The following is a 27,177-nucleotide window of genomic DNA, read 5'->3' as shown; positions in this document are numbered from 1 at the left end:
GAAGACGGGCTCAGCGCCGGGAAATAAATCTGCTGGTGGTGGCGACATCTGCCCATTCTGTGTGGGAGCCTAAGGGGAATTGCCGTGGGTCCTGGCAGAAGACCCCACGGGAAGTCCTGGTACGTGAGGACCACCAAGCCCATCTCCTTGGGGTGCAGAGAGGGTCTCTGCTGCCCACAGAGGTTTCAGTGCCCCCGCTCGTTTGCAAGGGGAGCGATCGGGAGGACTCACACCCAGCTGGGGGTACACGGTCCTTCCCTAAGCAACGAGAGGTGGGCGCAGAGGGAAATTCATCCCTTCTCCCCTCCTGTGTCAGCAAGAGGGGACGCAGGGCTTGAAACTTGCTGCCGAAGGGCCCTACGGGGTTAAGGAGGAGGAGAAATAGGGTGGATGAAGGCTCTGAGCAACCTGATGTAACATGGAGACGAGCTCTGCTCTGAGCAGGGGTTGGACCCCTGCCGTCCCTTCCCACCTCTGCCCTGTCAGGCTCCGCGCTCGCTCCCCGTCCCTCCCTGGAGAAGGAAGGGAACCTTGAGAGCTAACTCGCCTTCAACCCCAGCCGCATGGCTCCCAGCCCGAATCGCTGCCCACCGGCAGGATATCACGAGAAAATTTTGGGCAGGAGAGACGCTTGGCTGAGCCGGCAGCTTTGGGTCTCGTCGGAGGCAACCGGGCTTCGTCAGCGCCAGAGAAGAAGGAGACGGCTGTGCGGATGGGGAGCTCCTCCGGCAGCGATCGCTGCCGGAGATGTGGGGCGGAGGAGGTGTGAGCGCTGAATCACGCCGGGATGGTTCACTGCAGACACGACACCACCACAGAGCGGTTTTGCTGCCTCTGAATTGTGCGATTTTTAGGAATTTTTTTTGCCTATTTTCTGACCGTTTATCATTTAAAGACAGGGGACTTCCTCTTTTTGCTACCAATGGAGATGGATTATAAACTCCCGCTGACGCAGACAAAGAGCAAGACCAGTTCAGTGCTGATACAAAGCCGTGTTTCAGTCGCTTGATGAGACTGCCGTTTCCCACCACCAGAAAGCCACGAACGTTACGGGTTGCTCAGCAAGTAGGTGCCTGTTAAGAGAATAAAGGTCTTGCACGCAAAGGTGAGTTGAGTCAGCTGGAGGCTCGTTACCCCAGAGAAACTGGCACAGAACATCGGCGAGGAACGTCTGCTCCGCAGAGACAAATTACCAATTAAGTGGCAACAGCAGGGGGTTACACAGGTGACAAAACCCTCTGCTGTCACCTTACCCTCGGCACATCCAGGACACGCTGGAGACAGAACACATCCGAGTGATTTTCCTTCTTTTTCGGAACAGCTCTTTGAAGACCAGACCTCCTGGGGTTTAGGGATCTGAGTCTCAACCCTGTGACGGTCCACGCAGCTGCTGTGACAACCCCCCTAAAACCCACGGGTCTGCAGATCCTTTGTGTCGAGTGACTTTGCTTTTTCCAGCCCGTTTGTTCAGTACTCTGCAAAGGCATTCACTCCACGAAATCATTAGGACGCACAATGAGACCAACTACGAGTCAGAAAGAGAACCTGACTTTAAACATAATTTTATTAAGGCTTAAATGTCTATCAGCCAGACGGGAGCTGGTCCAGTCACACGACATAAACCGAGAGTGACGTTTGGTGTAACGCGATGGCTTTTCTACAAGAGTTCGTACGAGCAGGATGAGATGGCTGCCAGTTACTCACGCGTTAACCACGGCCTCTCTTCGTGACTTGCTGGACTCCAGGATGAAGGACGTGCTCCTGCGGCACAGCGAGGGCACCGCAGGGAGGAGGGGAGCGAGGCGGGGAAGGGGAGAAGTCAGGCAGCTTGCACGTTGTCAACCACAAGGACTTCGCCTGGTCCGCGACCGAATGGCTGCTCGTCAAATATGTAAATGGTTTTAACTCACAGGGAAGCTAAACTCACAGTCCAAAAGGCACCTATGCTAAACCACTGAGCCACTGGGATGGTGGTAAGAGGGCGGGTGCGACAGGTGGAAATCAGTTCTGTATAAATACATATTCCTTGTTAAAGAAGCTATGGCTTTTATTATCCTCAGATCGCTTTGCTCCGGCGCGATGCTCTAACCCCCCACCCCCCAACTACTCTGTAAGCACAAGAAGACCAAGTCCTCTCCGCCATTACGGGTGCTCATCTGGCAAGCTCTCCAGAGGCCTTCCTCCTCCTACGGATCAATACAGACACAGGGAACAGCAGCGGCTCCTTGTTCTCGTCCTCCCGGCAGGCTCCGGCAGCCGAGGGCTCAGAAGTGAACCCTCCTGACGTCGTGCGTGGCAGCCGACCTTTTACAACTCCCGCACAGTATCGATGATAGAGACTTCTGCTTCTCGGCCAAGCACGGGCGACACATGAGGTGGCCGCAGGAAAGCTGGTAAACGGGCTCCGTTTTGAAGTAAGAGGAGAAGGTTTTGCCGCAGGAAGCGCATCCTTGGGTCTGGCTGCTCCTGCCGTGCTCTGCAAAGGTGACAGGAGAAGTGGTGCAGTCGGGGGGGGGGTGACAAGTCCACGCTGTGCCACCCCTTACGTGCCCAATCCCACCTACGAGCCGAGGGCCCCGCTTTCTGCAGACATACGGCACAGCTCATGGCTCAGGACCGTGGCCCGTTTTCTCTATCACTACCATAAGGAAGGGAACGGTCTAGCTTCCGGGGCAGATTGTGCTCAGAAGGGGCTGGATCACGTCAGCATTTGCACCATCAGGCTTTTAATTGAGGACAGATGACTGTAAAGGGCTTGTCACTTTTATCGAGACTAAATCGGCCTCCCTTCCGCTCTTGCAGCGCTCGGATTAAAATCACCGATTCCCAAGTGAAACGCTTTAGGTATCGCTTTGCATTCCTGTCACACACTGCCCGCCACACACTACTCAGTCAACTCTTAAACAGCAGCAATTTTAAAGGGGACAGGAAAAAGCTTAATAGCTTAATGTCACTGCGAAACAGCAAAAGCTATTCAGACAGAGAGACAGCCACTGTGAGCTGCACCGTCCCGGCCCGTTCTCAGGGTCACTTGGTCCCTCTGAACCCTCTTCTCTGCCACGAGCGGGCAGATCCTCGCTCAGGGGATGAAGAGGAGCGAGCCAGCAATTAGGGCATCATATGTCCCTTGCGGAGGGACATATGAAGGGTCAATGCTTCCCTGCACCCCGAAGAAATCATTTTGGGTATGCATACACAGCTGGATTAGCATGTCTAACCAGCAGGTGTGATGAAAACTGTGAGGACTCAACAGCCCGGCCTATGTATATTCAAACCTGATGGCATTCTGAGCACGCACTTGGCTGGCCGGCCTGCGACGTCGCTACCGTTACCTGTTCCTGTTAGCGGTCAGCACGCTACATGGTATTTGCTAGATTTACACCTCTCCAGCTGCATCTCTGCACCAGACTCACTCCCCATCCACGTAGCAACTCCCCAGCTTGCTCTGTGCAGCTAACGGGCAATATTTAAGCCACTCGGCCCAACTCGCAGAGCTCTGGGAACAGCCAAAGCCTTGGCGCGGGGCGAGCTCTCAGCCTGACCTAACCCGGCGCAGGCTGGGCTGAGCACCGCGTCTCAGAGCAACGCATCCAGGATTGTCCTTGGGCAGCGCAGACAAGCGAAAGCCGACAACGCGGGCAGGTCATAGGACTCACGCTGAAGCCTGCTCTAACTGTGGACGTGGGGAACATACCTCAGTTTCTGGGGGTCAACAAGGTCTAACCTGCCTCGCTGGGAGAATAAACCATTAAAACTGCTGAGATACAAAGGCAGTAGTTAGGGGTTGTTAACTAAAGCTTGCTGGGAGACAATAAAATATTTTTGTATTGAATATATAGTATTTTGGGGTCCGAAGAGGCATAGGAAGATGCTGAGCAGCAGCGCAATCCTCCCTGTTAACCTGGTCCCACTTCTCCTCTCCTCTCTCGCTCCCGAAGGTGAACCAGAGGCGCTTGCTGCTTACCGAGGACGGTGCCCGCGCCCCACGAACTGCTGCAGCCTCCCTCGCTCTGCGCCTGCTGCTGGCTTTTCATCAGCTTGGCCGTAAACGAGGGCATTGAGCTGAGCGCCGAGTTCAAGGCAGTGTCCAAACTCTCCGACAGTTTTTGTTCGTGAGAGACCAGATCTGCAAAGAGAAGCACAAACTCGAGAAGCGGAAAAGGGAAAAAGAAAGCCGTCAATGCGCAACAGAAATGCTGCTTTGCCTCTGAACCTTTGGGACAAGACTTGGGATTTTAGGAGCTCTGCCACTTGTTTTCTCAAGAGGTCTCTTTTCCCCACCGAGGTGCCAGGAGGGGGATGCAGCGCCTCATCTCCTTTGGGTCCTACAGATGGAAAGCCCTACGGATTACTGTCAGACATTCACCTCATACCCCAGTGCCAACAAACATTCAGGTGCCGGCTCACACCTGCAGCTCTGAACAAGGCCAAAATGCCAAATGATCCAGAAACCCCTTTCCCTCTGAAACCCCAGGCAGATCCCTCAGCCCGCTCCCCCGAGGGGCCCAGCCCAGTGCTCCCAGGCTTGCTTTGAGCAGCTCACTGGGAACATTTAAGCCACTAACAAAATCTGGAGGACTTATTTTTTTCTCTCTGTCCCAGTTCTGAGTCAAGGGATAAAGCCAAAGGCACAGGGTTGGACCCCTCCCTGCAGCGTTTTGTCCTGTGCAATACCGAAAGCGTTAATTAAGACTATGCATTAAGAGAATGTTGTCCGCATCACTAATTCCGTTAAATCCATCTCCCAAAGGAAGACCTTTGAATTAGTGCTGCACATTTGCTACAGCAATCAAGGCTGATGAAATACTGAAGCATGAGCTCCATGGGCCGAGCACTGTGCTTTTATTTATGGATGGGCACGGCTCCCCAGGGAGCTCCAGGACCCCACGGGGAGTCTCTGCTCCTGTGGGGCTGGGGCACATCCCCAGCGGGAGCTGTTACACGCCTCTGCAATAAAAATAACTAATGATTCCTCCTAAAACATGGAACGAGCTCTAGACTGAGAGATCAGAGCAGAAATGTGCAGTCTGACTTCTTCCTACTCTTTCCGGTATCACCAAACATCAATTATTTTCTACCAAGTCTTTAAAGAATTTGTTTAAAATTAAAGAACCACCTAAGCTTTTTCCTAGAAACATTTCTGGGCAATTTTGGGAGAAAGACAAAGCAAGTGACAGGTACTAGCAGGCATTAACAGCAATCAGAAGCTGTGGGCCACCTTTTGACACGTTACAGACTACTAATTCAGAGAACACAAGGAAACTGAACTTACCTGCCTAGAGAGACAGCCTTTAGGTGACCAGAAGACACCCGTGCACCATGTATTTATACCGTCCTACTCAGACCAGACTGCTCGCAACAGACAGCCTCACAGACACGGCCACTCTCTTCAAGCTCATCTAAATACGAGATTGCTAAAGACGTCTCTCTCCCTCCTCCTAGCTTAAGTTTACCTTCCTCCTCCAGCGGGATCATTACCTAAAGCAGTAACTCAGTTGAACGACAGAAGATATAAGCGTTGCTGTATGAAGTACTGTTATATCCACCTAACAGTTGCACTGACAGTAACTCCAGTACGTTTCAGGAATTCCTGTGCCAACAAGGGAGAAAGCAAACGTGGCAAAATAGATGTGGATTTGGGCAAAAGATCTAGCGTGGAGTCAAGAGGAACAATTGCCCACGAGCCACGCTCTTCACCACGGACTGGAGGCTGAAGGTACTAATCATTTAGAGAATGAACCATAAGAGGGAACAGATTTTGGGGAGAGAGGTGTGAATCTCCTTGGTATTTAAACCACTGATCACTTTTGCTTTCTAAGGACTGTCGCCTCCTCACCAGTCCAGCCCGCCCCAGCACATGGATGCTGCTGGGTGGGAGCTGCTGGACCTACAAAGAGTATCCTACACTCCTGCTCCCAGCGCTCGCTGGATCCAAAGCTCTGTCTGTGCGGCCGCAACGCTGCCTTGGCTGCCTGGTCAGAAGCTGTGGCTCGGCTGGGGACCGAGGTGGGTGAAAGCACTCAACTTTTCAGGGAATTTATCTCAGGGTTGCAGGTCTGGACTTTTTTTCTGCCTCCTGGAGCTTATGACCAGCAGCGCTGCTACCAGATCTCTGAGAAAAGCAAGGATGAAAGGAAACCAGTGCCCATTTCCTTTCCCTGTAGACACAAGTCACATCCCAGGTAGAGTCTAATGTCTCTACCCGGTTTTCTGCTTTAACTAGCTGCAAACGCTGGGCAAGTCTCTCCCAGCCTGTGCTGTCCTCTCCTCCCTGCTCCGAAGGCAGCACTGCCTGCAATTCCCTTGCTGCCATTTGTTCCAAGCCCTTGCGCTGCTGCACTAAGATTAGGGTGGACTGGAGGCTGTGGAGCGACGTGTTCCCCAGGCTCAGCCTCTGCCACAACAAGAGCAGCCCCGTGAGAAGGTAAGGAGCCAGCGCGTCCCCGGGGACACAATCTGTGCGATGACGCTGAGCGTGCAGGGAACCAGCTGCACCAATAGCCCAGGCTGGCAGTGCCTGGCTAGGGAAATCCAGGAGCAGGATTAGTGCCCCATTCCCGCTTTCCTCCCCACCTCACTCTTTGTGATAAGATCCACACCAGCCAGGACTCCCTGTGCCATCACCACTGCACCACCAGACATTTCTTTTCCTGCTGTTGCATATTTTCTTGCTGATGCAAGAACATATTGGATGTCTGGGATAATAAATCGCCCATGATAAAGAAACTTCAAACCAGCACACTGTGATAAAAACGTTGTCTCCACACAGACAGTGGCTTGAAAGCAAGGAGGAGAAAGGAGACATAAACTAAAAAGGAAACACAAGGGGCAAACAAGCAGGGCTGAGCAAACAAGAGGGCTGTGAAAAAGACTGCACAGGTAATGCGACGAGAACCACGAGCCTAGAGATGAGAAAAAGTGAAACAGAATGGGAGCAAATGCCACCCAGGGTGGCAGGTTGTGCTGAGGAGAGGGGAGGTGAATGCGATGATGACCTGACTTCCACGACATCTATCGACATCAAAATACAGCGGCCTTAAAGCTTTCTAGAGGCGGGATGGGAAACTGGATTAGAGCCTCCTGACTTGAAAACCTGGCCCCAGGCTGTCAAGACACTCAAAAACCACAAGTGACTTAGGGAGCCACGATACCTGTCGAACAGTCCATTTGGATCAAATGCGAGTCATTGTCAGTTTTCATTTTTTTAGCACTGTTCTCTGAGGTAGACGTGACAAGTAAGTTTGTAGAAGAAAAATAAGGTGGCTGCACGGAGCTCTGATCCATACAGTCCATTTTCCTTTTCAGAGAAGACATTGTAACGGAAGAAGGTACGAGCATTTCTGAGGCATGAGCCCTCCCGAGCAGGTTGGTGCCAGGGATGCTGTGCTGTAAGAGGAAGTGATCTATCCTGGCCTTGAGGGTAGGGTGAGGTAGGGGCTGCGAGTGCTGGCTGAAGGCCACCCCAGTGAAAGGATCACTGGGTACCCTGCCCCAAGACGCCTCACTCCGGTTGCATTTTTCCAGGGTGGTCTGGTCGATCACCTTCCCGGAGGGCAGGAGCATGGGCAAGGTCATGATCTCCAGAGTGATGGGGTCCAGGAATTCTTCGGGGATGTCTTGGACAACGTCCACCAGCTTGCGGAGGGTCTGCTGCTCGCTGTCGTTGGCGCTGAAGGGCACGCAGTCGCTCTCCATCGGCGTCCAGAGCTCTGGCTTGAGGCTGCCAACGTCCTGGGTGAAGAACTGGGAGGCCACCTGAAACACACCCTCGATCACCTCCTGCGGGCACGATTTGGCAGGCTGTCCCCACACCTCCAGCCTCTTAATGCAAGGCAGGCCACCTCCAGCCACGTGGGTGATGCAGATTTTTAAGTGCGACACGTTGCTCAGCGAGGCAGGCCCTTTGTTCCAGAGGTCTTGAGATGCAGAGCCAGGGTAGGAGAAGACATTTTCCATCTGATGGAAGGGAGGCCTCGGCTTGAAGCCTCTGTGGCCGAACGTCACTTTGCTTTGATTTTTTAAGACAGCTTTGCCCACCAGTGTGAAAGTATCTTTGTCCGACACAGGCTGACCGGCCAGACCTGAGAACTGACCCTCAGGGCTCTGCCAAGAGGTTTTATTGCATGAGGTAGAGGTGTAAACTTCGAGCCCGGAGAAGGTTTGGTATCCCCCAGATGAGATGTCGATATTGATCCTGCAGATCTCAATGTTGAAGGGAAAAGAGATCGTGACGTGGACTGGAGGTTTGATAAAGTATTCGCTGCGGAAACCACGATTTCTCCTGGCAAGGTCTTCAGAGATCAGATTCTCCACTTCGTAACCATCAGCAGAAATCTGTGTTTCAGGAGAAAACTGGATTTAATTTGAAAGAAGAAAATAAAAGGAAGCTAATTTCACAAGCACTTATGTAGATTCTCCAGATGACATCAACTAGGAACCAAGGCTGAGGTTTCATGTGCAGCTGAGACAACAGAGGAGATCCCTGCTGCTGAGGCAGAGCAGACCCACTCCCACACTCCTCCAGCCACGCGGTCCCATCCACTCTTCTGTCCACCCTCTGTTACCTGGCCAGCCATTTGCAGAGCTGATTTAACTGCTAAAAGAGTGGAAAATTATGGACAGTTTGTGGTTTTGGCTGGGTCAGTGAACTAAATCAAGTGGGAGAGTGTGACTGGGAGCAGAGCACGTGTGCGTGGGGGAGACGGGAGTCTCCTCTCTCAACAGTAGTGAAACATTCTGTCAGCCTATCCTGCCACCTGGAAAGGTACCCTGACTCACCCAGGATCCCAGAAAAACCTCTGGAGGTCAGGTAGCCGACTGCCTTCTCCTGCTCTGGGATCAACCCTACCCATCCCTGAGGGAGATCCGTCTAACCAGGCTGGGTCCCACCCCACGTCTCCCAGAACATGCAATCCCACCTCTTGTCTGCTCCTGGACAGGCTGGCTCTACCCATTCCTTTTCCTGGAAGCCCTGGGGCCTAAAACGTCTGCAGCGCTTGTTAAATGAACAGATAACAGCAAGGAATATCTGTTTCTTCCACCTGCTTAAAAGGGTCACTCAACACCCTCCTGATCACAACAATCACACCAAACCTCAGTAGCGTGGCTGGGTCTCTCAACACACCACCCGCATGGATGGTCACATCTGTACTGCTATTTTTACAGCACAATACTTAACAAATCCAAAGGCTGTCTTGGATTTTGGGGTGTGAGTCGGTGGGGAGACTTACAATTAAAAAATGGCTTTGAATTAAAAACTAGCTTATATCTAAGAGATTCTGATGATGCTGGGTGAAAACTTAAGTACTTGTAGAGTACAGTAACTTCAGCAAACGTTGCCAAGAGCTGCATATTCTCCTGGACGAAGGGAAAGCTCTAATATTGCAGGGAAAAAGGTATCTCAGGTCAAAGCACGCGTACCCATGAGCACATAACATTGTCTTTGTACGAGATCCTGCAAAATCAGGGCTTTTTCCTACCAACAATTAGTGTGTGCCACATTTGAGCAGTCACAGGAGGTTATACAGTGTTCTAACACTAGCTAGCAGAGATTGACCAAAGCACAGACAAGACAAACCATATTTTGCAGAGTAACTTCTGGGAAATCTCTCAATACCGATTTTTCAAAGTACTGAGCCTTCAGCTCCACTTAATCTTCACATGAGCTGCAGATCCCAAGCACCCAGACACGGGTTCTCTTAAGTGCTTGCACATCAATGACTCTCAAGACCAAAGCACAGAAGTGGAAGGGGATCCAGGAGGACAGATTCACAAAACATCAGCTCATAAAACCTCCTTGCTGGGAATGACAGGAGACTGGTGAGCTTGGAAGAGAAAGCTGTGAGCAAACCCACCCAAATCACAACCCTCCCACATCCCTGGAAAACAATTTTAATTGACAAAAATGCTCTCAGCTCTGCAGACGAGAGAGCCTGCACCCTACCTAGGTTGGGACTGCATCTGCCCTCAATGCTTCTGTTGCCAGTGGACATACACAGCCTCCCATGTTAAAATCCCTCCCTGAACCAGCCAGACCACACAAAATGACAGGAGTTTGCTGTGAGTTGCCTTTGCTTTGTTTTCTCAGGGTAGCCTGGCATGGCCAGCCAAAAATCAGTCTTCCAGAAACACTGCTAATTATCACAGATGAGCAGCATGCCACTTCCACCTAACCCCTCCATCCCTCCAGCTCCCTAAAACCCCACACAGTTGCAGTGAATTTACCTTGTTGCAGTGAATTCTTGGCTTGAACTGTGGGAGACAGACGTTTATTACCATCTTGGCAGCTGGAGAGAGCTCACTTTCTGAGCATCAGATTCAGCCTGTAAAAAAAAACCCAGCAAAATAAAGACAGTGAACATCAGCGAACAGTGAAAGGATCTCGTGTTTTGGAGCCTGTATGAATTACAAGCTCGGTAGTTCCTAAAATGCAGCTCAGATCTGAGTCCAGGAGGTGAACGCAATATAAACCCAAATGAGTGTGGTGGAGAGACAGGATCAAGAGAAAAAAATGCGTTAAGATTAATTAGTGAACCCCTGGAGAAGCATCACAGAGAAAACGGCTATTTTAACTAAAAACGTCTTACCTATGGATAGCCTAGCAATTAGATCTGAAAGTTTATCAAAGATGCAGGAGGTTTTGTTGATACAGTAAAGCATCAGAATATCACATGAGGTTGTCAAAGGAATCGGTGTGAGCCCTCAGCAGCCTCAGCCGGACCTGGAGGACATGGGCCGCCCTCTGATCTGTCCGGGGCATTCAGCACCGCAGCCCCTCACCGCTACGAGGCAGAAAGAGCCGGTGTCCATTCCCACCATGCGGTCTTGAACTGTGTGTTCTGCCTCCGTGCCCAGTTCCCCCCGCACGCCACGTCTATCTGCTGCCTTCAGCAGTTTGAGGCAGGACCTGCCTGCGCTCTTGGACAACACCCAACACGACAAGCTCAGACGGGGCCTCTCGGGATGAGGGTAACACCAGCCAGCACTAACACACCGCTGCTGCAAAGAGAAATGTTTCTGGAGGGCTTCGGGAGCCTCAGATGTAAGCTAAGATTAAACACAAATATTAATAATTGGTATTTAATAGCTCCAAGGGAGCAGAGGGCGTTTAATAGCTCTAAGGAAGATTATCCGTGTTGTGAACACCGACCCAGCTGATTCTTCTGCCAATGTTCATTAAAGAAACTCGAGTGAATGCACCATCTTTTCCACTGAAAAAAATGTGACTCGAATTGGTTATATCAGATCCCTTTTAAGAATGAAATTATCTGCGAGGTAAGAGTTTTAACCTTACATTAACCTTAGTTTTAATATGCCATTGCCTTGGGCAATCTTGCAAATCAGGAACCCACTGCTTCCTTCAAGAACAAGCAGCCCTTTAATGATTTTCAACTGAAGCTGTTAGTTCAGCCCAAATGAAATTGGCCTTCGGGGGGCACGTGGGGCCGGCCGCTGGAACGCAGAGCATTAACGAGCTCGCTCCCTCTGCCTGCTAAGCGTGCGGGAGCAGTCCAGTCTGCGTGCGATCGAGCGCAACAGCCTGAACCGAGAAATGTGGTATCCGAGGTACAAATCCAACATATACAAATCAACACAATAGATGCCAAGCCTGCAGAGAGCAGAGCTTGAAGGTTGCAACGCCAATGCTTGACCGAAGCAGGTGTGAACCTAAGAAGAGGTGTAGCAGGCCAGTCGAGCACCCCTTCTAGCCCAAGATTTGGTCTGACGGCCATCAGGAGCAATTCCTGCTCCTCAACAGGGAACCCAGGAACGGGGCAAGCACAAACCAATGCTCCTCCACTATTACTTTCCTGGCTTTCTGAGCCTGACAGGCTTCCAGTACAGGGCTGCCAGTGAGAAATTGCTCAAATAGGCTTTTGAACTGGTCTGACTTTTGGCACCCACATCTTGTGGGAGTGAGATTGCTGGTTTAACTACAGGCTGTATGACAAAGCTACAGCTTTTGGTTCATTTTGAACCTGCTGCCTGGTAAATTAGCTTGGCCCTCCTATCACTGGCATTACAAAAAATGGCAAATCAACTCTCTTTGATCCCTTTCTTGGAATGACTCAAGATTTGCCCTCTCTTTTATTCCTCCTCACATCTCTTTTTCCTGGGCTGAAGACTTCTCCATATCCCTTCCAACCTGACCAGACTGGTGAATTTGCATTCGGCAAGTCTCGGCGAGACCTTCCCTGAATGAAGGTGAGCGAGGAGACGCACCTTCACCTCTGCATCCCTGCAAACTCCTCGCTTTAAGAACTCACTCCTCATGAGCCACTGTCTACTGAGATCCTGCCTACGGCAGATGCCAAATTCTCCCGTGGATCTTGCGGTCATGCAACCTCCTATTTGCAGTGCTGCCTCGTGCCAGGCAAATCACGGACGGGCGCAAGCCATTCCTCAGGACAGACTCACGTCTTCTTCCAAGCCTAAGGCTGTTACTGAGGCTGTTGTCCTAAATCTTCATCCTTTTCTACCACACTCTTAATAACCTGTGGCAATTAGCTCTGGTTAATTACAAACAATTTATTCTCACTAAACTTGCTGTCTTTCAATTCAGCTGCCCCTTATTCTCCAGCATGAGGAACTATGTATATTTATACAGGCGTATTTTATAGGATTCTCTCCTACCTCTTTCTGACCCTGACAGACTTAAACTCAGACTAATTTTTCCAGGTTCAACATCTCAGTAGGAAAACACATTATTCTGCATGTCCAAGCCACTGCTCTCCCTTCTGAAAAGCTCTGCTACACTCTTGCTTCACAGCAAAAGTTGGTCACTGAGTTGCTTTTAGCCAGGGCTGTGGTTTTTTTTACTCTTCCCAAGAAAATACAACTCAGAAGAGAGACAGTGGGGATGAAGGGGCAGAGTAAATGGAATGAGGTTAGGACTAAGCTTCTGTGTAAAGAAGGAAAGTAAGAACTAGCTGGACACACTGTGATAGGAAGGTAAAAAGCCTGGCTGAGGCCAGAGAAGCAGGCTGGGAACAAAAATCAGCAGGGACAGGTAAAAGCAGGTGAGAGAACAGATCAGAGGAGCAGCTAGAATCAGGTGGGGACAGTGAGCCCAGGACCCCTTTGGCAAAGAGCCTGGGCTGAAGCAAGAGCTGGGGAAATGCGGACTGTAAAATGCTCTGGAAAAAGAACAAAACGGGGCAGTGGATGTGGCTTCCCATGGCTACTGCTGCCATTACACCCCAAACTTGTGTGGAGGTCTCCTGTGCTAGCGACAACCCAGGCGGTTGCGGCACGAAGCGGGTTCTGAATTTACGAACACTTTAAAAATACAACATCCGCAAAACTACATTACTAAAGTCATTATTCATCAAAACAAACGACACAAAGGACTCAAAACTATCAAGTGCCATCAGGATGTCACACAACTGTCCCATCTCTCTTGTGTGCGTGCCTTCCCTAAGGTGAACAAAGATCTTTCGACTGAGGCAGCGAAATGCAGACCCGAAGGACTGTACTCTGTACTTTTCCATGCCAGCAAGATCCTCTGTGGTCTGGGAGAAGTCATTTAAAGCCAGGCTTTCTGGAGCTAGTCACTAAGTGCCTTCCTGGCGTCCCTACATGTGACTAGGGAGCTGCTGCAATAAGGAACGTGCATAGTGGACATGGAACTAAGGTGCTCCATAACGCTGAGTATTTGAGGGAGAGGAAAAAACCAGCCCAGACATTTTACACCAGGCAGCCAAAATGAGCTATCTACAGTATCTGTCTTGGGACAGCAACCTGCTTACCGGCACCTCTCCTCCCCGCCCGCCACCTCTCTTCCCCACCCTCCACCTCTGTACGCCTTGAAACGCCGCACTGCAAAATAGCCAGAACAGCTCGGCTGCCTTTGCAGTGGGAATGGGAGTTTCACCTGCTGCTCCATGTGAAATAATCCCTACAGCTGTGGTTAGATGGAGAGCCTGATCTGTGCATCTCAGGAAACATCCCTCCTCTCGGAGAGAACCACCACCTGAAAGCTCAGGAAGAAGCCAGCAACTCTGTCCTCAGAACAGCGTGCAAAAATTGGACACCGGGCCCCATCCTGAGCAAGAAAATAACACGGTAAGCCATGTGAGAGAGGGTGAAACAAGCTGCTCCAGAGCAGATGCTCCACACAGCTAGTTTGCACTCTAGTTTGCACAGGACTCGTCGTCGCCCAGGCAGGGGAATCGCCTCAAGGTGGATTTGTGGGCCCCATTTGGCAGCAGACATTATCAACAGGGTCAAGAGGATGCAAATCCTCTCTGCCAGACATTGCTGAGAGCTGAGCAAGAAATTAATGTTTCAGGGCCACAGCACCCCAACCCTCAGCCCCAGCTTCCACCTCACCACTCAGCTTTCACGCTCTGTCCTGTTCACACACAGCTCCTAAAGGAGAAACTCAGACTGCGTGCCCACGAGCTCCAGTTCGATGGTGATGGAAACAGTAAGGAAATATGTATGTGTGTTCCTGGCACCCAGGTCAGCTTCATGACTAAAAATCACCCCAATTATCTCCCACATATCACGACAGCATTGACACCATTCTATTGTCAGAAAGTCACCAAATCCATCCACTTTCATTTAGGGTGGAGAAAAAAGTAATCATGGAGAAAAACGAATAGGACAGTAGTTTTTATTTGTCATGGAAGCATTTGAGGATCTATGTACAAAAGGAGAGGGTGGGACAGATGACTGTCAGCAAAGCAGAACTGACTGACTTAGCAAGGCAGCCTGAGCACACAAAACACCTGCCAGAAACTTAACCAACACTCAGAGACCATTTTAATCAGTAATCAGAAAGAGAGATGCATCTGGGAGGCCGTGTCAGCCTCTGAGCCAGCAGTACACCAGACTAGCCAGGCCTGCTAAGCAGCGCTGGGTCGAACACTTTGTAATGGAGGTAGCTCAGTTTCTCCAAACGCGTGCGTTTGAGCAGAGGAAACCACTCCCAGAAGGGAAGCTCAACCACCACATACCCCAGCTGCTGCAGCTGCCGCCGTTTCAAACAGTGCAGCCCCAAGAGCCGCTTGGAGCAGTAGCAGTAGTGGTTTCGGTTGGACACCTGAATAGCCAGTTTCACCCCCCGAGGCTGCTGATTCAGCGTAAGAGATGGGGGGGCTTCAAGACAGCGCCCCGATTTAGGCTCAACTTGCAATCTGGCACCTGCAATGAGAGCTCCACCTGAAAGCGCAGCACGATCCCCCGCGTGTGGTGTTCGTGCTTCTTTCCCTCCCTCCTGACCGGGAGTCCTGGCTTCATTTTCCACTTCCACGGGAGACTGGCTATTAGATCTCCCTTTTATAAGCTGAGTCATTAAGTCATCCGTTAGACTAACTCCGATGTCTTTTAGCTTCTTATCTGCAATAGGGTCTTTTAAGTTGAAAGGGATGGGATGTCCATCCATGCCCAAATGAACCTCCAGATCACTCGATCTCGTGTGAGGCAGGATCATGTGGTTTTTCACATACTTGGGGCCACCTAACATGCTCTCGAGAAGAGACACGGCTTCCACAATTTCAGGCCTGACATAGATTTCCTGCTCTGCAAAATTCAAAACCATCTCAGTAATCTCTTGATAAAGGTGAGGTGGAAGGCGGCTGCCTTGGTAGCTTGGGCACTCAATTTCAACACTCTTACTAAGGGTGAACAGGTCCTTTTTGAGCTCATATTTACTACCTCTTGTTTTCTGGACAAACTCATCCCTCAAAGCATAGTCTATCAGCTCCTCTGGGAAGCGTTTGACAAATGCCAGGCCAAGCAAACCAGTAAGGAGATGCTCCGGAAACCTCCCAAATTCATGGAGTTTTCTATGCATCTGCTCTATCAGGCTGGAGTAAAACTCTTCCTCGTTCGGAGGTTCATAGTCCAGGCATCCAAACGACCACAAGAACTTGGCAGCATCTTTGCTTCGGCAGTAAGTCACCTTGGAAGGCAAAGACATGGCTACAGCAGCCATAATGCCTTCGTCAAAGTAGTGTAGGGATGAATAGGTAAGAGTGATGTGCATGATGCCCTGGATGTTTATCGTAGGAATCCGAGCGGGAATAACCTTCCCAAGCCCTTTCAAGAGGGGTAAGTGGTCCATGCGAGTGTAGCGGAGCATTTTAAGCACATTCACCAAAGCATAAGTGCTCATGTCTTCCATCTGCAGAGAGACTCTGTCTGCAATTTTTCTCATGACGTGGTCAGAGATACCACTGAGGGACTTGAAGAGCCCTAAGCAGATAGCACCCACCTCCTCCAAGGTGAAGGAGTCCAAGTACTTCAAAATCATGCTCTCCACCTTCTGCGTCAAGTCTGCGGGTGACCTCCGGCCTTCACCTATGATATAAACGAGCTGAACAAACTGGGGCAAAGCGAGGTCTTTCCAGTGCATGTTGGCATAGCTGAACAAAATGCTCAGGTAGGAAGGCACGCTACGCTCCAGACAGCGCCAGCAATCAGCCACCAGCAGCAGCTGGTCCAGGTTCATGTCCCACACCCGCCGGCAAAATTCGTTCTCGCACGCGTTCAGCAGAGGGTGGGTGGGTGGAAAAACCAAACGAACGCAAGCCTTTAAAATATCGATGAGGTCTGAAGTACTGAACAACCCGATGTTGTTGACAGCACAGCGACACAGTGTATTAAACCTGGGTTCGGACACCAATGTTGCGTGTTGTTCCACTGGCAAACGACTCAGCTTGCGAAAATAATCTGTGATAGTTCCTGGGCTCTGGCTGCCCTTGCACATGGCCACACTGTGTAAAATCGAGTCACCTTCTTCTAAAGGAAGGGTCTCTATCGGCTCAAACTTGTCATAGCTGAGAGATCTGTACTCAGGCCTCCCCTTCTGAAACACGCGAGGGTCTTCCTTGGAGTCATGCGTTTCTGTTTTTTCATTTTCTGCCTCCTCCTTGGTTTGTGCCGTAGAGAGTTGCGCCGAGATGGTCTGCTGGAGGTGCAGTTTGGACTTGGGCTTTGGCAGGGCATTTCTGAGGGGTGGCAAAGCTTGAGAAGAGGCGGTACCAAATGTATGCTGAACCTGTGCGGTGCCAGGGCTGGTGAAAGTGTCACCGAGAGCCTGGCCACTGCTCCTAGCAGCGTGCTGCTGAGAGGGAGCCCTGCTTTTGGCATAGGCAGATGGATTATACAACACTCTGTAGTCCAGTGGATTCAGCAACTGGATTGTAGCTGTAGATTCGGTTCCGGTGTTGGCTGTTTCTGGGTTCTCTTCCTTTTCCTGCTTACTTTTGCTGCTTCCGCTCTCGGCCTTGCACTTGACTGTAGTCGAAAATGTAGTCACCCTGCTCAGTCTTGGAAATCTTCGGCATATTAGCACTGTAGCCATGGATCACAATTTACTGGGGTCAGAATTGCTTCCAGGTACTGAAAAAAGGGCAGACGAAGAATGAGTGGCTTCCACCTAACACGAAGCACTTTTTAATCTATCCTTTACGCTACCGAAAGCGAGGCGATGCCAGTGTTTCCCCTAGCCAGGGCAGCTGTTTCCCTGCAAAGCCGTAAGGCAGCCGCTATCGAACAGCACCTCATGAAAAGGCAGTTCAAAACAAGCACCCAGGTGACCTGCCATACCCGAAGTCGGGGTACACGGCAGTCGGGTATTACCTGCTACTCAGCAGCTACACAAAACCTGCCAGAGACTGTGGGAGTTAAGGAAGAAGTCATCTCTTTTTTCATTCTTAAGAGACCCAGTCTGCTTTTCTTTCATTCTAAACAATGAAAACATATTTTTGCAGTGGAGCTGCAGCTTCAAGAGACTTTATGTATTCAAACAGAGCATTCTGTTACTTTGGTCACCATAGTCTGCAACACCAACCACCACCCCAGAAGTTGTTGAAATATCCAGAGTGTTGCACTGCTCTTTGCACCTGGAGACAGCACGTAGAGGCTGTGAGCAAAGTCTCTGCAAAACCAGTCCACAGAATGAAAGCTGGCCCACAACCTGCAGGTGGAGATTAGTTGAAAGGAGAAATGTGGCCCCAGAGCAAAGTCAGGGAAGAGCACGGCAGAAATAACACAAATCGTTATGAGATGCTACATCCTGAGTTGAGAACCAGAGGGAACAGAGCTTTAAGCTTCAGACTTGGGAGCATTTCCCATAGTTTTAGGGTACAGAAGGCTTAAAAATGCCAGGTGCCTTCCTAACTCCTGCCTAAACCAGCTACAGCACAGAGGGCGAGGATGAGAAATTTGTCAGGAGTTAAGCTGCGTGCTGCCAGCCTGCACAAGCTGCCAATGAGCCTGTTTACGATGATTCAGATGCTGATTAAAAAAAGCACCAGGTCAGCGCTCTGCGTAAGACACCCGTATCCCCCCACGTGTGGCCAACCCCAAAGATGCATTAGACCAGGCGTCTTCAACTTCTTTAAAATCCCTTGTGCTCTCACTACCACAGGGCAACCAGGAAAGCCAAAACCTGGCAGAGGTGCTGCAACTGCGATATACGCATCAGCTTCTGCTCTCCCCACATGGGGGAAATAAATCCTTGATGGGCGTCCCTCTGAGCTCTGCTTATACGTGCGGCTTCCCGATTAGGGCTAGAGCAAGATGTCAAATCAGCGCAGGCAAACTCAGTTTTGCAGCAACAAAATGGATACCTTGGGGGAAGAAGAGGTGGGGTGAACGCTGTGGCTTTGGGGTGTCTGAGTAGGAGAGGGCTGCAGCGGGATGGGGGATCACAGGCAGCTCTGGCTGTTGCAAATCCATAAACCGGATTGTTTTTGAGTACAAGAATCCCCACGTCTCCCACGACCCATTATATGATCTATTCCTGCATCGCAACAGCAAAGCATCACCTCCTCTCAAGGAAGGGTAAGATGGGAAGGGAGGGAGGATGGGGAGAGTCGAAGTGACAGTCTTTGCTCCCTCTTGGTGCCAGATGTGGGGTGCAGCCTGCTGGGGGGATGGTTCCCTGCAGCAGCCTCAGCTGTCTCATATGCGCCCTGAACTCTCCCACAGCAGCAAAATCAGTAACAGGAGCAGACAGGTAGGTGACATCTCTGATCTGACACAGGCACAAGCAGCCTGCTGCTCTCTGCAGGCTGTTTTCTCACCAGGTAGCTTTACCTCTGTCTTGCTGGGGCTCAGTTTCTATCTGAGGACAGGATCTCAGCACAGAGTTGGCACGGGAGCGCTCCCAATCTGCTCCGGTGCAAGGTCAAGTGGCTCAATTCAGCCCTCTGGGATCAACCGTGTCGACTCGCGCTGAGGCAGCTGAGGAGACCTCGCATCCTCTGCTCCACGGGCAGAGCTGGGGAGCAGCAACTGCCAGCTGGCGGGTGAGAAGCTGCTGGAACAGCAACCCTCTCAATCGCCCCAGCAGAAGTGAAAAAAGCAACCTGGGTGGAGAACAGGGGGCTCTTGGGAGAAAAAGAGGGAGGGCAAGCAGAGATGAAGATTTCTGGAGACAGTCGCGCAAGGAGGGTACAAGAAAGAAGCCAATGCGTTTTTAAGATGACTAGTAACTGGCTGATAAATATTGTGAGATGCTCAGTAGCTGCTAAGCTTGCTGGGCACCTTATTTGTATCTCAAAGCACACCACAAGGCAACCCCCTGGTGCAGATCAGGCTCTGCTCTACAGAGCCCAGGCACTGCTGACCCTCACGGCTGTGTTACTCCCTGCCAGCCAGGCAGCTGCAAGGCCGTAACCGTCCCCTTCCAACGTGAGAAGTCAAATCGTGACAGGCAGGAGAGACTCTACCCCTTCCTGCCTGTTTTGTGAGCGGGGGAAAGGAAAAGACCCCTCAGAACCTGGACAGTAAAATCTGAGCCAAGAGCTGTGACGCTGCGGCACAGCCCAGGCCTCGCAAAGCCGTCAGCAGCAGCAAGCAGGAGCTGGATTTCAAAGCTCTCCTGTTTAGCACATAGAAATCTTTGATGAAAGTATCATTCCTAGCTCTTACTGGCTGTGATGTCCAGCCTGAACTGGCCACAAGTGAAGCAATGCCGTCTTCATGTGGCTGGAGACAGGCAGCCGTGAAGTGGGCAAGGCTCACATTTGCACCGTGGTTGGGGGAATGACCCCATCTCCTTCGACATCGTCTCCTCTTCTAGAGGAGAGGACACTCGGAGGGCTGGTTCAAGCTGCAACAATGATCTCGGACAAGAGGAGGTTTATCCTACCTAGGCTTTCCGAGAGACTTTCTTGTCTGACTCTATTTTGCATGTCCTCTATTTATTTTTCTATTATTGAGAGACAGGCAAGCGCTACTGAGAGACAGGCCATCTATTTAAACAAGTTCTATTTGCTGTTGAAAGCGGATAAACTACCTACGAAATCCAGCACTCTGCCGTTACCAGAAACACCCCTCTCGGTGACGACAGCCCCACCTCAGAGAACCAAAATCACAGCGTTCGCACACTGAAGGCTCCGAAGGCGAACATCGCGTGCTGCTAAGAATACCATCCACGTAGTTTAGCATTAAGCTGTGACGCATTTGGGAAGCTATTCAGTAAAGAGAGTATTTCTCTCCTCCTTTGCTCTAAATCCAGCAAAAAAAGAGAAGACCATGCGCAGGGGAGCAAGGTCAGCATGGGTGGAGATACTTCAAGCACCTCTGAAAGGAACAGGCTGGATCCAAGCAGCCTTTTGCCCTTTCACCCACCCCCAGCCTCAATCTTTGTGATTGTGCAAGTTTCTACAGCATTTCTCTTCCAACTCAACCTACACCTCTGCTTGATTTTCCTCTCTTCCTCTTACCCTGATTAATCAGCCTTCCTTCCTTCTCCCCGCTGCGCTTCTCTTCTTGTTCAAACGCAGCCAAACTCCTTCCCACCTCTGGGCAATTCTCTCCAGAAATTTCACTGCCAGTGACTCCAACAAGCCAGCCAGAAAGGCAGTTTTGGAGCAGGGCCCTGCAGGCTGCGAATGCACTTTGTGGAGGTCCTCTGGGATGGAAACATCTTTGTGTGTGTGCATGTGCGTGGTGCTTACAGCTGAGTTCTCGGCCAAAAGCGCAACTGCACAGCTGAGCATGAGCTGAACACCAGGGAAAACAACATTCCTGGAGGGATGCCACCCGCCTCGGAGTATCGGCTCTGTGAAAGGGGATATAGGTGCACCCTGAAATTGCTGTCTGTGCTTTCGGTCCCTCTGAAACACGCAAAGGGGCTTTCAGGAGCACTGGGAAACCCTCGCAGGACCCACGCTAGGAGACCACCCACCGCTGCAGCACGCTGCCCCGTCCCGTGCTTCCCCCTACCCAGCACCGCTGAGAGCAAAGGGGCAGACAGCATCTCCTGGGTACATGGGAGGAACTTCAGATCCGAGCAGTGACATGTTGGGGGTAAAACAGCTCGTTTTGGCCAAGAGCCCTCAGTTAACACCTGCGCCTGGGCTGAAGAGAAAAATAACAGGAAAGGACTTATTTTCCCCCACCAGATTACGACGTCAGAGCGCAAACCCGTCACTTTTTTGTTTGTTTGTGCTTTTTCCCCCTCCCTGTCGAGTCCCCGCCGCCGTCAGAAGGCAGCAGGCGTGATGAAGGGCTCGGCCACCAGCCCGGGCAGAGCGGCCGCCAGGCCCAGGCCCGGCCCCGGCGGGAGGCTGCCGCCGCTGGAAACCCGAGCCCCGCTACTTACCCGTATGGCTGCACCCGTACGTACAGATATATATATATATATATATATATATATATATGTATAAACACACGGACACAGGGCACTGCAGCCCCCGCCGCTGCTGCCCCCGGGAAGGACCGGGGTGGGGGGGGGGCTCCGCGCATGCGCCTGTGCCCCCCCGCCGCTAAAGGGGCGGAGCTGCTGAGGGGGCAGAAGGGGAAGGGGGGAGGAAGGGGAAGGGGACGTGGCGGCCCGCGCTGCCCGCTCGCACTCACCGGGGCCCGGCGCCCGCCGCCGGCTCTGGCCCTGCCGCCCGCCAGCCCCTCCGCCCGGCCGCCCCCGTCTCCTCCCGCCGCTTCCGGCCACCTGACGGTGACGCACTTCCGGCCGTACGGGAGCTGAGCGGGGCCCCGCGCGGCGGCGGCGGCGGCGATAGGAGCGGCGCGCGGCCGGCAGGCGGCGCCAGCGGCGCGCGGCGCGGCCCGGCGCCACGTGATGCGGCGGGGTCATGTGACACGGGAGCGGGTCACGTGGCTGCCCAGCGGGGGCCGCCATGTCGGTGCGGCGCGGCGGGGTCGGGGCTCTTCGGGTCCTCGATGCCGGCCCGGGGCGCGGTCACCTGCGAGCCCACCCGAGCCGCGGTGGCTGCAGGCCTGGAGGGCTGCGGGGAGCGGCCGTGAGGCTCGTGGCTGCCCCGGGGAGCTGGGCCGCAGCCTGCAGGAGCCCCCCAGGAGCCGGTCCCTGGGCCCCACCGGCTGCGGCCTGGCCGGGAGCGCTGTCCCCTCACAAGGGGCGGCTGCTGGTTGCGGACAGCGGGGCAGGGCCCGGCCCAGGGGCCCGGAGGACGATGAGAGGATTCTGGCTGGTGGCCAGAGCACAGGCGTCTCGGCTGACGCCCCTCATTGCAGCCTTACTGACAGAATCGGAGTGGTCGGGGTGGGAAGGGACGTCCGGAGGTCATCTGGGCCAAGCCCCTGCTCAAGCAGGGTCACCGAGAGCTGGCTGCCCGAGACCACATCCAGATGGCTTTTGAATATTTCAAATATTCACAGCTCCGCTGTGCCCAGATGCCTTTCTCCTGTCAGCTGCAGGCTTTAAGCATTGGCAAACAGTAATTAAGGCCGGCCTTGAGCATGGAAGTGCGTTAAGCTTGGCACGTAGGCAGTGCTACTTAGCGCTTATGTCCCTTCCTAATTTTTCTACCACATGAATTTCACTTCTTACTTTGCATCAGCCTTCTATTCTCTGGCAACTGAGGAAATCGCATCTTTAGGAGATCCATGAGGAGAGCCATGCTGGTTGTGGTGAACTGTAATAAAAGCCTGGCATTGTGGATGGCACCTTGGACCTTAAATCTGGTCTGAGGGAAATCACTGAATCCCTGACGTGCTTGCTTTGTCCTGGGAGGCCTCAGCTTTGTCATGAGAAGACAGGAGACCTTTCTAGCAAAGCTGGTGTTGGGAAAAGTGCTGGATTCATTGTTTCTTTTAGGAAAATAATGTTGGTCTGGATGTTGCTTTAATGTGACTCTGGCAAAGGTGCTGGCGTGAGATTCACTTGAGTAAAAACCTGCAAACTGGCAGGAGTTTTTGGACATTGTGTTGACTCCCTGCTTGTGAGGGAAGGGGAAGCGGACCTCAGCCTGGGGTCAGCCTCCAAAACCGCCTCCCTGGCAACATCCTTCTCCCCACCCCAACCATCCAGGGATCCAACACGAATTTGATGCGTTTCGACTGCTTGTGTTTTCCACTTCTTCCGCTGCGTGAAGGGCTTGTGCTGGGGAAGCAGCCCTGTTCTCCAGCCCAGCATCAGGATGCCCATGGATGGAGATCCCACACCTCCCGGCCCTGTTCCCTGCAGCCTGGACAGCCCCTCCCCCAAACCGCTTCCCTTCCCAGCCTTGCAGCCCCAGCACAGTGGAGGTTTCCCTGGGAGGTGGCAGCCTCTGAGCCCCAGAGCTGGGGGAACCCCAGAGAGATGCTGCAGTGGGAGACGTGGCTGCTCCGAGCGAGGTCTCGGCACGGGAGGGAACGGGAATTAGCTCATGCTGGGTTCCCACCGCTATGGCTGGCTCCAGGGGCGTGCCTGGCATCTCCGCTGGGGTCTTGTCTTCCCCAGTGTGTGCTCACCTGGAAATCCCTCAGGTCTGAGGCTGGCTTGGGAGCAATTCAGTCACCTACATGAGTGTTGGGAGGTCTTGGACATCCGCATGGGGCTGGGAGATGCCACGGCTGTGGGACCAATGGAAAGCCTGTGTCTTTCTCGGTTAGCCCTGGGACATCCCCAACGGCTCCAGATAGATCCATGGGGATCTGAGCTATGGACTGGGATGAGACCTCAAGCACAAACTTCTTGGCCAGCCCTGCGGCCACCACAGTGGCCTTGTGGTGCTTGTTCTCAAGTGCTTGAAGAGCCGGAGTAGCCCTTGTGCTCCGGGAAAGCAGGATTGGGGAACGTCCCATCTGGACGGGCGCAAACGTCCCACTCCCCTCCTGGCGACCTCCACCTCTCCTCTCCCACTCCGCCATACCAGGCTGCTCTCCGTCCTCCGCGACAGGAGCTACGAGGAATCTCTCAACCGGAGGGTGCTGGTGTGTGAGCTGTGGTCTTCCCTCGCAGGGCCGTCTCCTTGCGGTTCCCCAGCCCGGCTGCGGGTCCCTCCCAAAATCCCATGTGGGTCTTGCCGCTTCTTCCACCCGCAACACAACCAGACGAGCCACACAGTCGGGTTTTTAAAACGGGGCCTTTCTCCATTTTATTTTGCCCAATAAAAATCCTTCACAGTTAGGTAGAGATAGGAGAGTGAGAGATACGTATACATATAGATCTTCATATATATTTATATATATACATACCTCTGTACAGATAAATATATATTCACTGTAGAAAATCGCAAAGGCAGTAGCTCTTCACATCTTGATAACCCAATGGAAACATACAACAGACTAGCAGTAGATTGGGAAGTGCGGTATAGTTTTAACGAGAATTTCCGAAGCGGATACGTCTTTGCTGTACAAAAATCTCAGAATGCTGCGTTTTATCTCTTTCTTTTTCAACCTCTTGTCTTTAAATACACTGACCAGAGGCAAAGTCAAGACAACAGTGTTTGGAAGTGACTGGTGGACAGGAGAAATGCTCAACTTATGGAGTTATTTTTAAAATATTTTATTTTTTAAGTATATATATAGATATATATATAATTTTTTTTAATTTTTTTTTAAATTTTTTTTTGCAAAGTCTTGTTAAACGCAGTTCAGAGAACCAGCAACAGTCAACGCAGAAACAAAACAGTAACGGAGTCGAGTTCAGAACACTTCTGGTTTGAATTCACAGTAAGAGCAGAGAGAGACCAAGCCGTCAAGAAACGAACAAGAGGAAAGAAAGCACAAGGCTGGGATTGAATTTACAGTTGGGTAGGTCCAAAACGTTGGACGAAGGGTCTAATGCAGAGGTCCTACACACAGACACAGCCTGCAGCTCACCCGGCGGTGGAGCGGCAGCGGCGAGCTCTGGCCACTCCTCCGTGGGGCTTTTATTGCTGGTGAAATCAGACAGCAGGCTTGCTCGGGGGCGCCGGCTGGCCCAACCTGACGTTCTCCCATCGGGGAGCTGGGTTTTGGGGGGGACACCTATTGATCTGCTGGAGAACAGACGCAGAAGACAGGCAACTAAGCAACGTGCATCGGTTTAGGATGAGGAAACCCTCACAAGCGTACTGCCCGGTGCAAGGCAAAGACCAAGAGGGATTCCTCTTGGCTCACAGCGTTTACCAGGTCCGAGTGAGTGCAAACGAAGACACCTTGGAGGAGCTCCAGCCCTGGGCTGGGCTCTGCGGGGATGCCGCTGCGTGGAAAGGGACTGCATAGACACATTGGCCGGTTGTGCAGCATTTTTTTGCACCGGTGATGAAGCAGTTTTGCACCGGTGGTGGAGCTCTACCCGCACACGTTTTGCTCCCTTCGGCCACTGGAAGGGAACCCACGTGCCACCCGTGGGGGAAAGGGGACCTTCTCCTCCAAGAGGGCTCCTAGGACAGCCTGGCTCTCAGGAACGGCAGAGCCAGTGCCATGGTTTCCCGCTGGTGTCTGGCTGTCACCAAATGTGACTCTGTGAGCTCAGACGTCCCAGGAGACCCAGCGGCTCCCATGCGGGTGAGCTAATGGAGAAGACCTGCTGCAGGGACCCAGTAGCAGTCATGGGATGGACACCAGAGCGGGATGGACCACACATCGTGGGGACCTAGACTGGTGGCCTGCTGGATATGGGCAGCTTCGGGCTCTCCAGATGAATGGGGACCGCCAAGCTCAAACCATTGGTGATTATTTGGAGCCAGACTGGACCTCGCATCCCTTTGCAAAGGAGGAGAGCCTAGGGCTGGAGCTATGAAGGTATTCAAGGGAACATTGGCTTGCCTGCAGGTATCAGAGTTGGGAATAATCCCTTTTAAATCTCTCTAGAAAAACCTATTGCTTTGTGACAGAAAGCAGAGACTTTCTGTCTGAGAAAACAGATCTGTGAAAGCCGTGAAGACACAACCCTGCATGTCAGAGGTTGTCCCAGGCTCCAGATCCAATACGATCCCCTTCATTGGGAGAACCAGGGAGGAGGCTTATCCTGGAAACAAAGAGGCTTATTTCTGGTGTTGCCGGTAGTTGCACTGCCAGCATGGAACATCCTATTGGGAAGCCAACATCTGCAAACAGCTAGATGTGATCTTAACCCCTCGATACACTGGGGACCAGGTGGCACGGGTGCTGTGTGCCCCTACAGACCAGGGGCACTCATACACTTCTCACACCTCTATCTTGCCAGAGAGTGGAAGGACCAGGGAAGCCCCAGAGCTGGCTGGGTGTGGTGTTGCAGTGGTGTGAAGCCCCATGCAGTGATGCCAAGTGATTGCAAACCATGGGATGTCCTTCAGCAAGAAGCAAGATTGCTCTTGGAGATTAAGTAGGGCTGATCTAGCTGACATGGGAATGACGGAGAGAAGAGGTGAGGATCAGTAGTCTAGCAAGCTCCTCTGAGGGCAGGGTCGGGACACGCCACTCTCCGTGGGGGCTTTGGGCTTCAGCTCCGGCTTGTTCAGACTTATCTGGGAGAGTACTAGGAGAGGCACTGACTGCCCCTGGGACAACGGGTATAGTGGTGATCTAAAAGGAGGCAGGGGAGTCTGGAGAGGTGGGGCAGAGGAGTGGGAGGGCACAGGCAGCATGATGAGCAGATCTTTAGCAAGGGGTCTTGACGAAAAGTAACTCTATACAGTGGCCTTCAAGGCTTAGGCTGAAGGATTGGGTTAGAATAACGACAAGTTGGGCCTGCTCCCATCCAGGACAGAAGTGAGAGCTGTCACTGCACATCAGCAGGATTTCATGGCCTTGGTAGGAACGGAGCAGAGATGGCTTGGCACAGGCATGGAGCAGAGGCACGGTGAAGAGGCATGTGCCTGAGGCCCGGACCCACCCGAGCACCCATCTACAGGAGTACCGTGGGTGGAGGAGCACAGATCTCTGACTGGCCTATGCTCCACTTGCCAAGGCTGGGACCAGGTTCAGGAGCCTTCATGGAGCTACGGTGGGCAGAGATACCGTCAGCACCCCAAGCAGGAGAAGCAAAGACCATGATGCCTTCACCTT

General features: G+C 52.2%; 2 protein-coding genes across 7 annotated transcripts; both read right to left on the bottom strand.

Annotated features, from left to right (window-relative positions):
• Nucleotides 1-1,546: 1,546 nt before the first annotated feature.
• UBOX5 (U-box domain containing 5) lies at nt 1,547-21,922 on the bottom strand. 4 transcript variants are annotated; one of them, XM_075499477.1, is made up of 5 exons: nt 21,820-21,922; nt 10,225-10,322; nt 7,152-8,334; nt 3,965-4,126; nt 1,547-2,476 (listed from the first exon to the last, which is right to left on the bottom strand). In XM_075499477.1, exons 2-5 carry the CDS (start codon nt 10,276-10,278, stop codon nt 2,265-2,267), a joined length of 1,611 nt encoding a protein of 536 aa, XP_075355592.1. In that variant the 5' UTR covers nt 10,279-10,322; nt 21,820-21,922; the 3' UTR covers nt 1,547-2,264. The 4 variants fall into 4 exon arrangements, with proteins under 4 accessions (XP_075355592.1, XP_075355594.1, XP_075355593.1 ...); XM_075499479.1 differs by lacking the exon at nt 21,820-21,922 and adding an exon at nt 21,566-21,684; XM_075499478.1 differs by lacking the exon at nt 21,820-21,922 and adding an exon at nt 20,685-20,810.
• Nucleotides 14,602-21,894, bottom strand: FASTKD5 (FAST kinase domains 5). Of its 3 annotated transcripts, none has more exons than XM_075499475.1 (2): nt 21,820-21,894; nt 14,602-17,349 (listed from the first exon to the last, which is right to left on the bottom strand). In XM_075499475.1, exon 2 carries the CDS (start codon nt 17,309-17,311, stop codon nt 14,837-14,839), a length of 2,475 nt encoding a protein of 824 aa, XP_075355590.1. In that variant the 5' UTR covers nt 17,312-17,349; nt 21,820-21,894; the 3' UTR covers nt 14,602-14,836. The 3 variants fall into 3 exon arrangements, with proteins under 3 accessions (XP_075355590.1, XP_075355591.1, XP_075355589.1); XM_075499476.1 differs by lacking the exon at nt 21,820-21,894 and adding an exon at nt 21,566-21,683; XM_075499474.1 differs by lacking the exon at nt 21,820-21,894 and adding an exon at nt 20,685-20,825.
• Nucleotides 21,923-27,177: the final 5,255 nt, after the last annotated feature.

Source organism: Mycteria americana, chromosome 4 (genome assembly GCF_035582795.1).
Source record: "Mycteria americana isolate JAX WOST 10 ecotype Jacksonville Zoo and Gardens chromosome 4, USCA_MyAme_1.0, whole genome shotgun sequence".
Classification (NCBI taxonomy): Eukaryota; Metazoa; Chordata; class Aves; order Ciconiiformes; family Ciconiidae; genus Mycteria; species Mycteria americana.
This window is presented reverse-complemented; position numbering and strand designations above follow the sequence as displayed.